This window comes from Morone saxatilis, unplaced genomic scaffold, assembly GCF_004916995.1.
Source record: "Morone saxatilis isolate NCDOM2014 unplaced genomic scaffold, NCSU_SB_2.0 Contig11, whole genome shotgun sequence".
Classification (NCBI taxonomy): Eukaryota; Metazoa; Chordata; class Actinopteri; family Moronidae; genus Morone; species Morone saxatilis.
The window spans coordinates 30,114,211-30,125,612 of record NW_023339663.1 but is presented as its reverse complement, the minus strand read 5'-3'; the positions used below and the strand labels follow the sequence as shown (position 1 = coordinate 30,125,612).

Genomic DNA, 11,402 nt, shown 5'->3' with positions numbered 1-11,402 from the left:
GTAGTATATTGTTCTTTATTTTAAAATGTATTTTAAAATTGTAATCCTGCTAATAATCCCCATTTTTACTAAAGGTATCTAAAGAAACTGATAACTCCAAAGAAAGATGGACCCAGAGTCAGTCAACTGATATCAACATATATAGTTATTATAGTCAGTATGTGTGGTCCTTGACTTTGAGTCTCAGTCAACACTGGCAGTAACTGAAAACTCTCCCTCTACAAAATCAACCACAGTAAGGGACTGCATTATAATGATTTAGACTTTTTGAAACAATATTCATGTTTTCTTTGGACCCTAGCTCCCCTTAACTGGGACTGGCTGTAGTATAAAATGAATAATATAAGTTTGTTTGCTCTATGGTTATAATAGATGTGGAAGTGGTCACTATGGTCCCTTTCACTTTGCTGGAATAACTATGTAATCCTTCTAAAACTTGACATATTGGTCCCATTTACTATTAGTTAACCCATAAGAACCCAGACCCATGTCACTGTGAGTCCTTATGGGTTAATAGTGATGAGGAGAATAACGAGGCAGGACTGTGCATATGCTCAAATGCATGTTTATAAACCAAGACACAGAATTTTTACCCATTATAAAACAGTTTTGAACTACCTTCAAATAAAAGCTTCAAAATGATTTTGATATTCTGGAAAAAGCTTTTAGAGACATACAGTACATGTGCATGCAAACCTGAGAGAATTAACAGCCTGTAAAAGCTCCAGCAGTTTGAAGAGAGGGATGCTAGTTTATGTTGGCAGACGGATCATAAATAAGGGCCACATGATGGAAGCTGATGCAAATGAAGCCTGTTGTTTTTCTGGTGAAGGTGGTGACTGTGGGCATTAAGGACAGCAGAGCGTGACAGACAAAGAGTCCTGAGCCGACCATAAATCACACACTGTAAGAGTACACACCTGGACAGAACACATGGAGAAACAGGGATGGGCCAATAAAAAAATTGGTCAATAATGAGACATTTATGTTTATATGTATTATGCTGGAAATTAAATTATAGCTGATAAATTATCGGTCAATAATAAATTGAAATGATTTTGAGTTCCTTTGCAAAATGTTCGATAGGCTTTACACTCTATGAAGTCAAAGTATGTTCGTGAAGTTGTTTGATTTATTAGAAAAAATAAATGAGCATTTGAAAAACTGTTGTTTGTTGTAATGTCAGTTTGATTTGATTAGAAGAGCGCGATGGAATATTAAATCATCCATCTTTGTTCACTGTATCTCAGCCTTTCTTACCTCAGGTGGGCATGAACTAACTTATTTTCTAAATACAAAAACGCAAAATAATCGGTAATCTTATCAGTATCGGCCATAAGAATCAGGTAATCGGTCATCTGTATTAGCTGAAAAAAAATCCATATTGTGCATCCCTAGAAAAAAACAACACATTTTACATAATGTATGCTATAAACAATGTACTGTATGTTAATAGGCTCCTATTTTAAACCAACCTTGGGATCAGTATGTTGCTTTTATGTGCAGAGATAGAGATATATATACCCCAATGTACAGTAAATGCTTATGCAATGCTGCCATGTAGTTTTTGGAGCACAGATAATACAGTATGAGATATCCAATGGAATGAAAGTGTTTGGTTTTCTTTTTTGAGAAGTGAAAAAAAGGAAACGTCAGAATACCATATACAAAAATGGGATTGATGAGCATGTATGAGTATAATGAAATTGTAAGGTCATTTCATTAAAGGTTCTAGCTAATGCCATTCTTTCTTTTCTTCTTTTTCAGAATCAGTATCCCCCTTATGCTCCACTAGTGTGCTCTGAAACAATGAGAAACAATGTAGATCGGAGCGATCCCCACAACACTAACTTGTTATTCCAGCCAGGATTAATGTGTCACGTAACGTTAAATGACTTGCCCATGGACGTTCAGCTTAGTTTGCCAAGATATGCTGTTGTTGTGATGTTAGCTATAGTAGCAGGAGAGTATTGCTGTCTGGAGCTGGTGTGCTGGCTCTGGGAAACCTCCTCATCCTCTCTGCATGTTAGCTGCACAACAACAGTTTTAGCAACAGTTTCCATGCCCACAACATAGCTACCATTTTGCTGTGTCATTGTTTGCACTATATTATGGTACTGGATTTTGCATTCCCCACCTTTAATAGCTTGAGTGTGTATTTGTGTGCATGTGTTAACCTTCTGGTACTAATAAAGTTCCCTCCTTTATCCATTAGGAGAATGTTTATACAATAAAAAATGTAAAGATTGCTTTTTACATTTGTGAGCTTTAAACACTTGTCCACTATGGTCTTCCTTACGACATACACGGCTGTCTTGCGTCCTACCTCGGGGCTTGTGGCAGGCGATAGGGACCAGACAGTCTTCTTTAACGTGAGGTTTGAGTGATGCTTCACAGCCTCCGATGTGCTGTCCGCGATGGTCGATGCACAGAACTACCCGGTACCGCAGGCCGCGGCCACACGTCACTGTGCACTGCGGTAAGATGGCAACACACACATTACCTCACATATAGTATTCACTTTACAGGTGGCATCAATCAATCCAAGTTTGGGCTGCAACTGCAACCTTTTTTGTGAGTCTGCCCGCCCCTTTTAGCTATGTGTTCCAATAACAGTGGAGCAAGCTTCGGTCAGAACCTGTCAACGTTCTTCTTACAGCTATTCTACACTAATCGTTAGTGAGCTAGTTACATCTTATGTTACATAATGTTTGCAAAATTAAAAAAAATATATATAATTGATGTAGGTTGATTTGCTATCTAGTCTGCTGGCATTTTGAAACATTAGCTAACTTGTGATGTGACAATAGGTTACTTTTATTACAGATTCGATCAGCGTTATGTGGGTGTTTAGGGGTGCGTACTAAGAAGAAAGAGAATTAAAGGTACACATACAAACAAAAATCAGAAGTGCCTACCAGCCTACTTCAGGCTCTGCACTTAGTCTTTATGTGGATATGTTTTGGAGTAGTGAAGAAGTTATATTAGTGAGTCATTTTAAAATTTAAATGGGAAGAAAGGCTGTAAAAAAAACTTTGTGTAGCAGAAATAATTCTGCTTTCCTCTCATACTAATCACAACCCCTCATATTGTTCTTTTCCCACCCTTTGGGGCTCCTGACCCCCAGGTAGGGAAACACTGAATTAATGTCTCAGTTATTTTTTCAGTTAAGTGATTAATTGTTCAGTGCACAAAACAGTTTTCCAGAGCCAAAAGTTAAGTGTTCATATTTCATGTCTAAAGCACAAAGATATTACATTTACACAGAAAACAGAGAAATGCAGCAAATCCTCACATCCAAGAGTCCAACGGCAGAGAAGTTCTGGCATTTCTGATTGACAACTGACTTAAATGAGGAGTAAATAGTGAATAACTTTATTTATATTGCACCTTTCAAGAGCATAATGATAGAGGAACAAAAGAAAAATAAAAGTAAAACAGATGAAACAGTGGGTGTATTTTACACCTGCAAATAAAGCCCTCTGATGCTGTAGACTGACTTTAGACGAGTTTATTACTGGTGTCGATGGCTGATGCAAACAGACATTTACTGACCTGAGACCACTCCATGGCCACCCACTGGGGGCAAGCGAAGGTGTTGCAAATCTGTCGGGTGATAGGTCGAGGGGAGTGGGTGCACTTCCACTCCTCCACCTGGGAGAACTGTCCGTGGGTGTCCTCCTCCACACACAGCACGCTGCGGTCCTGCCAGCCGCCACCTTCACCACAGGACACTGAGCACTGGGTCCAGGGGCCCGGCTCCCAGCTGCACACACAGGACAGGGGCAAAGCTCACTTAATGCTCGCCTCAGGTCATTTAATGATCTGATAACATTAACAGCATATGTGCTGACTAAGAATTTCATAATTTTTTTTACAATGCAAAACACTACATATGATTATATCTCTGGATACTAAATGATAATTTCATGATCAGTTAACAGATTTGAATGTTGAGAGATGATGAGAGGTTGATGTTATCTTAGACCAGAACTGTGAGGGACAGGCATGAAGCATGAGAAAAAATGGACAGGTGTGCACAGTTTCCATTAATTCATTAATTCATTAATTAAATCAATTAATATGGTAAATGGTTAACAGACTGTACTTATATAGTTCCTTTCTAGTCTTCTAACTATTTAAACCACTTTACACTCCATGCAACATTCACCCTTTGACACACATTCTTACAGTGAATGACAAAGGCCATCACAAACAGAAAATAACTCATTCACACACATTCACACCGATGCACAGCATCGAGAGTAATTTGGGGCTCGATATCTTGCTCAAGGATACTTCGACATGCAACAGGACCGACCTTCTGATTTCAATATAAAGTATTTTCCATATATGTCCCATCAGCATCAACTTTCGATGGAGATCTGCTTCAAATTACTTGATATATGATGAGCTCTGACACGTTTCCACAGCTAATGTCTTTACACTTAAGCTTTAGGGCAAGCCGTTGATGATTACACCCAGGTCCTTATGATACTCCCTCACGCATAAAGGATGATGAGGAAATTATGAGGCAGTATTAGAAGAATTAAGGCTGTTCTTCACAGTAGGACTTCATTATGTCTTAATGTAATCAGATAACAGTGGTGATTAACAACAATCCCATTGTGGGACATCAGCCAGGACAGACTATAATCTATCTTGGTTTCTCCTGCTACACCTGACTAAATGACAAAGCAAACAGCTGAAAGCATCATTTGCAATACACCAATAAAACTGTGACGTTTACCCACAGAAGGGATGGCAAAGAAACAGACCAGCAGACTTTCAGTGTTAAGTTTTCTGCAGAAACAGTCTTCTTCTCTCTCCTCTCTCTCTTTTCCCTGGTTTGAAACTATGTCTGCAGTTACATTCATGAGGCATCTTTGATTAGTGTAATCTAAACAAAAACCAATTCTGCTAGCTCCCTCCCTCTGAGCAAATGTAAAAAATGCAGCAGTTTCTCCAGGAATAGAAACAGATGGTGTCTCCATTCTTTACTCTTGTTTGTAACCCGGCTGTCAGCAGCCACGTTCATGTTGCATCAAACAAAAATTAGGAACATAAGCATGGAATAAGGTGGCACTGAGCCCATACAAACAGATGGAAGTGCATAGTTCAAGTTCATATAAAGCCAGTCGACATTTAAGTAAATGAGACAGGGGAGTATCCAGACTTTTTCGAGTGGGGTGGCACAAGTGGGGCACTGACTTATGCAGGGGTATATAGGGTAAGTATGTGTCTCAGCTTTCCAGTCATTACCAATTTTCACAATTCCAACATTGTTTATAGACCCGAGTATGTAGAAATATTCAATTACACTAGGCCAAAATAACACACATATACTTTACACAGGATTAGGTCAAGGTATCTCTTTGAAAATGGCCAGGCCAGTTTTTGACAAATTTTGCCTAAATTTGGAGTGTTATTTATCCCCCTTGCTGACCGTAACTGTTAGCATGACATGGTTGGTTCCAATGGATGTGTTAGGTCATCTAGTTTCACTCTATCTTTAAAATGGAGCCGGAGCCAGAGCCCTCTACAGCCTCTGAAAGACTCCACTTCGAGTAGAAGAGGCAGGGATAATGGGGTGGCACTTGGGGTATGATACTGATACCAATATGTCTGCGATAGACCGACAATACAGATATATCAGTCGGGCTCTAGTACTGATTCACACACCTCAATAAACTCTCTCTCAGCATTATACCAGTGTGTAGGATTTAGTGGCATCTTGCAGTTGCTGACTGCAAGAAGCATCTGTATTTCACAACAGTTGCCACCATTTTATCTTTATCCTGCAACCATTAGAGGAAGCAAAGAAACTATAGTGAAATAGACCTGAATTCATTAATTTGTTGTGTGATGTTTGTGTACTGTCCAATGTTCAATCTGCTTTTAGCTCTGTTTTTGGACCGAAGCATTTAGGACATTTGGGTGTCCAGAGGGTGGCATGGAGACTTTAAGGGATGGCAGAAATATATGCTGATTTAATCGCAAACACATATATCATCATTATTGTGGCAAGTTAGTAAAGCACTGAATAGAAATATCTAAAGGTGACATTAGAAATCAATACATTGTTTCATTTCCAAATCTTCAGACATTATTCCAAATACATGTCTTTTTGTATTGAACTTAAGTCTAAAATGTGGCCATAACAAAACATTTAATTCATTTGCCTTTTTTGACACGCTATTGCTGTAAATTTTACAGCATTTTACACCAAACTGGGGTGACAGCTGCCCCTGAGTTTACAGAGATTATCAGAGCTTTTTCAGAGCTGCCTGCTGCTGCTGGAAGGAAGGCTGATGAGATGCTTGAGACTGAACTGTAAAAATCAAAACAATGAGCTGAAAAATGCAAAAAAGCTGCGTAGAGCTGAGGGAAAGTGGAGAGTTTGAGATAATTCTCTGTTTATCAGTATGAGCAAAACATTTCACATACAAGTAGTCATGTAATCCACTGACTTTATTATTACCATTTTTAGTTACTAGCTAGCTTTAGTGACTAGCTAGTCACTGGAATATTCCCTATTTGGTTATCTTTTCCATACATAATTTTAGTTTTGACATGTGCATTGGTGGCTTTTGGGAAATTGTCATTGCATTCAAAGATTTAAAAAATGGGCACCCCTTTTTACAATCTTTTTGCTTTCTATAGTTATGATGAAAACTGTCTGACTTGCTAAAAAATGAAACATAAGGTTCAGCTCACTTCCCTACATAAATAATTTCAGTACAGTGGTACAGAGTTTTTTGCTCAGAAAGTTGAAGTCAAATCTTCATAATAATTTAAGACTATTAAAATTAGCCTGTATTTTCAGTTTAAGAACATGAAATTAGTGGCTTTGGAAGGCTGCCATATCACTTTTTCATGTAGATAAATTCCTGCAAGCATCTTGTGTGGAGAATTTACAGCATCTCTCCAGAGAAGAAAGTTTAATTAATATTTACATCCTTTTTCTTGTTACTTCTGATTACTTCAGGGTGCAACAATGGATGTATTCCAACCAGTAATCATATCAAACTTCTAAACACTTTCTGCCCAAACACTTCCTGTGTTATATTTCACAGAACACTGTCCAAACTGGAAATATGTCAAATGATAGAACAAAGACAGTTTTAAAATGAATGATTGGAAGCGTTACTCACCGAGGCAGTGGTTGGAAGTGATCATATGGCATCACCTCTTTGAATCCATCACTGGAGGAAACACAATATTACAGAACACTATAAGTTAATAGGACTGTGTTATCCAGACAGTAGTTCTAGAGGTCATAAGGATGTTGGAAAAGCATGCAAGTGTAAGCTTGAGCGGAGTGTGTATCAACAGCAGTTTGGCTTTCAAGGTCATAATAAAATGGTAAAAGAGTGTCAAAAGAAAATGCATTTCTGCTCTTTAGCCTATTGATTAAATCCTCCATCGATCCAGCCCTGGAAAAGGAAAAAGGAAATAAAGGAAGCACTGATATGATAATCAGCAATTTCATACTTCTCTTGCAGGTGTGAGAATTGTGTTTATTTGGCTTAGCCTGACCCCTGAGGAAAGTAAAGTGTAAATGTCGGGCTGGGCGATATGGCCTGAAAATAAAATATCTGATCTTGTCACACAACATCCGATTTAGGATTTTTTCTTAAAAGATCAACTACCAAAGACACCATAAATTTGCTGATGATAAAAAACCACTACATCTGTAATGTCTTATCACTGGGGCCCATCTTCTCATATGGGATACTATGGGAAAATTATTCTACGTGTTCTGTGTAGATGAGGGAGTGGATTTCGGCTTGTTTTACAGAGTCCTTAGCAGCTGGATATCTTGGCATTATGATATTCGTAGTTAAAATCTCGATTTTATGATTCAGCCGTTTTAAAACGTAAATTAGAATTTATCGATTTATCACCCAGCTTTAGGTAGATGGTAAATGGACAGCGCTTTTCTGATCTACTCAAAGTGCTTTACAACACTTGTCACATTCATCCATTCGCATACACATTCATACACTGATGAGGTTGCAATGCAAGGTGCCAACCAGCTCATCACAAGGATACTAAGCTCACCCATTCACACACACTCCAGACAAAGCCTGCGGGGGTAGCAGCAGGAAAAGAGCTAGCCTGGCTCTGTCCAAATACACGTACCTTGGTACTCACTCACTGATGAACACCTTGTCTGTTCAATCCAAGGCTAACCACATCCTCTATCTGTGTTCTCAACACACAAACATGAGAGTGATATCATTCTCATCTTATCCTAAGAGACGATGAATAAACATACTGCACTTCCCTAAATGATGCACTACTCATTCCAGACATAATGGACTGAATCCTCCCTGCAATGTGAATTTGAGAACCAAAAACCCAGTCCAAATCTTTTTGCAGTTTTTGAGCAAGAAACTCTGCAAATGAAGATACTGGGGCAGATAGCATGAAATCAGAATGAGGTAGAATTCTCTTAAAGGTCCAATGTGTAACAAGTTATTGTTAGAAAAACATTAAAATGAGCCATTTTTGTCTACAGATGCCATTGGTCGTCTTCCATGGAGTCCGCCATGTTTCTACAGTGGTCCAGAACGGAGAAACCAAACACTGGCTCTAGACAGGGCAGTTTGTGGGTTTTCTTGCAAGTTTCATGGTCACCGCAGTTTCTCCTTCGAGCTTAGAAGGAGAGAGTGAGGGAGTTGCAATCTGCAACTGCACTGTAGATTCAATTTTATTTGTATAGCATCAATTCATACCAAAAGGTTATCTCAGGACACTTTTCAAACAGAGCAGGTCACACGTCTTAAGCCTACTCTTAAATGTGGAGAGGAGGGTGCCTGCCTCCCGAACCAAGCTGACGGTGGTGCTGGAAGCCAAGGTAATACCATCTAGAGTAACTATATCTTTAGACAGTGAGTCTCTGAGGTTTTTGAAGTACAAGAACTTCAGTTTAACATCAGAAAATTGCAGCTCATCCAGGTTTTTATGTCCTTAAGACATGCTTGTAATTTAGATAACTGATTAATTTCATTGGGCTTGATTGATAGATATAACTGGGTATCATCTGCATAACAGTGAAAGTTAATGGGGTGACTCCTAAAAATGTTGCCTAAGGAGAGCTTATTCAGTCAGCTTGCAATGTTTTAATGTATGTTAATCATTGTTTTTCCTGTAGTTTGGTTATTATACAATTTACATCTATTGTCATTCTTAAATGGTTACAATGAAATACAATGTATATAGAAAATCTTACATTGAATTAGTTATTTTTAATATGTTTATGATAAAGTGATTTAATATTTCTGGAAATCTGTATGAAATATTTAGAGCAATCATAAGAATATAAATTTTAGTTCAAATTCTGAATTTAAACCACATTTTTGATCAAAAAGGATGATGTCGCTGTCACAAAATGTGCCCATTTCAGTTTTCATGGAGAAAAAGTGTGAGATTTAATGTAATTTTTATATTTGCAATTATTGAATAATGGTGAGGGACATCTGATTTATAGAAAAATGTTGATTTAATTACAAATACATTTTATAAACATATTCAGATACTTCCATTAGTGTCCGTAATGGGGTTGAAGACTAATATTGCCCACACCATAAAATAATGACCAATAATAGTAGAGATTTGATGCCTGAGATGGGAATTTATATTATTGTGGAAGTTGAATATGTAGTTAATGTTATGGGGTGTTCAGAAAAGTCATCCATTTTGGTCAAAAATCTGAAATTGTCAAAGTCCAAATCGTACCGCATTCATGGAATGACCCATACATAAAGTAAATAGAATTGGTCCAAGCACAGAACCTTGTGGAAGTCCATGACTAACTTTAGTGTTTATGGAGGATTCATCGTTAACGTGTACAAACTGAGAACGATCTGATAANNGAAATAAATGCATTACTAAGGCTACACCTACCAACATCTCTAACACTCACTGATGAACACCTTGTCTGTTCAATCCATGGCTAACCACATCCTCTATCTGTGTTCTCAACACACAAACATGAGAGTGATGTCATTCTCATCTTATCCTAAGAGACGATGAATAAACATACTGCACTTCCCTTAATGATGCACTACTCATTCCAGACATAATGGACTGGGCTAAGGCTGTCATTGTGAACATCCACATGGAAATTAAAATCACCAACCATAATAACTTTGTCTGATTTAAGGACTAAACTTGATAAAAACTCTGAGAATTCAGATATAAAATCAGAGTATGGTCCAGGAGGTACACTATAACAAATAGAACTGGCTGCAGTGTTTTCCAGATCATAAGTTCAATTGTACAACAGAATGCATTGACATTGATTTAAAAGCACACAAACAGGACAATACAGCAGTCAGTAAAGTTACTGGGGGGATAAAAGGCAGTCAGTAGCTACTGGACAGTCCTGTTCCATGTAAATCATCTATGTCGGCGTTCCCGTCAGGTGCGACAGAAATGTCCCACCTTGTCTGCAATCAGACTCTACTTGAAATCGTTCAGTTACATTAATTATGGCATTTCGAGTCTTTTTGACTTCTCAAGATGTACTGACCGTGGACAAGACAGTGCAAATGGTCTTTGTTGGATGTGATATAATCTGTCAGTTCCTTTGGCTTTACAAGGTCGTCTGGTAGCTTTTTATGATTATATATATTCTGCACAATTTACTAAAGGTGTTCGGCCGCTGGTGGATAGACAGTGTTTTGGTGCTGCTGAGGTGTACTTATGCAGGCAGTCTGTTTTGAACACATAAATGCCATTTACTTATATTGTTTTGTACACACGGCATTCTTTGTTTGGCACAAGGACAATACTAAGTGTATGAATTGTGTGTCACCATGATCCTCCCAAGGCGGCTATAGTGGTGTAAAGTTTGTTCGTAGATTGAAAAAAAAAACAGCTTGGGGGTTTCTTGAAACAACATAGAACACAGGGAGGGACATGGAGAAAATACCACAGCATACATGTTCTCTCCAGACTTCCAGAATGCTCTCCCTTATATACCTTTCAGTACATCCAAACAAAAAACATCTGGTATCCTATTCACATTACTGCTGTAAATCACACATGAAAGGTTGAGGTCTTCAACACAAATTGTCCTTTGATCTGACCCTGTGATTGTGACCAGATTCTTATCAATCTTGTTATCCCCCTACCATAAAATCACTACCCTCTAACCAAACTGTATACAATTACTAACCCTCCTAAAACATTCATCTACCACACTACCATGAACAAGCACTTGGCGACAGCAGCAAGGAAAAACTTCCTTTTAAGAGACCTCAGACAGACCCCGGCTCAAGGTGGGTGGTCGTCTGAGAGAGAGGGAGAGAGACAGAGAGAGAGAGAGAACAGAGGTAACGACAGAAGGACAGAGACAGAGACAAAGATGCACAGCAACAACAGTAGCAACA

At 38.4% G+C, this 11,402-nt stretch overlaps 1 protein-coding gene across 1 annotated transcript in view; it reads right to left on the bottom strand.

Annotated features, from left to right (window-relative positions):
- Nucleotides 1–8,557, bottom strand: part of LOC118343422 (ADAMTS-like protein 3) — a 10,566-nt gene extending 2,009 nt beyond the window's left edge. The window contains exons 1-4 of the mRNA XM_035682224.1: nt 8,523–8,557; nt 7,155–7,205; nt 3,556–3,766; nt 2,327–2,474 (exon numbers count right to left, since the gene is read on the bottom strand). Coding sequence (XP_035538117.1) covers nt 2,327–2,474; nt 3,556–3,766; nt 7,155–7,205; nt 8,523–8,557 — 445 coding nt within the window. The remainder of the gene's footprint in view (nt 1–2,326; nt 2,475–3,555; nt 3,767–7,154; nt 7,206–8,522) is intronic.
- Between the last annotated feature and the right edge of the window lie 2,845 nt (nt 8,558–11,402).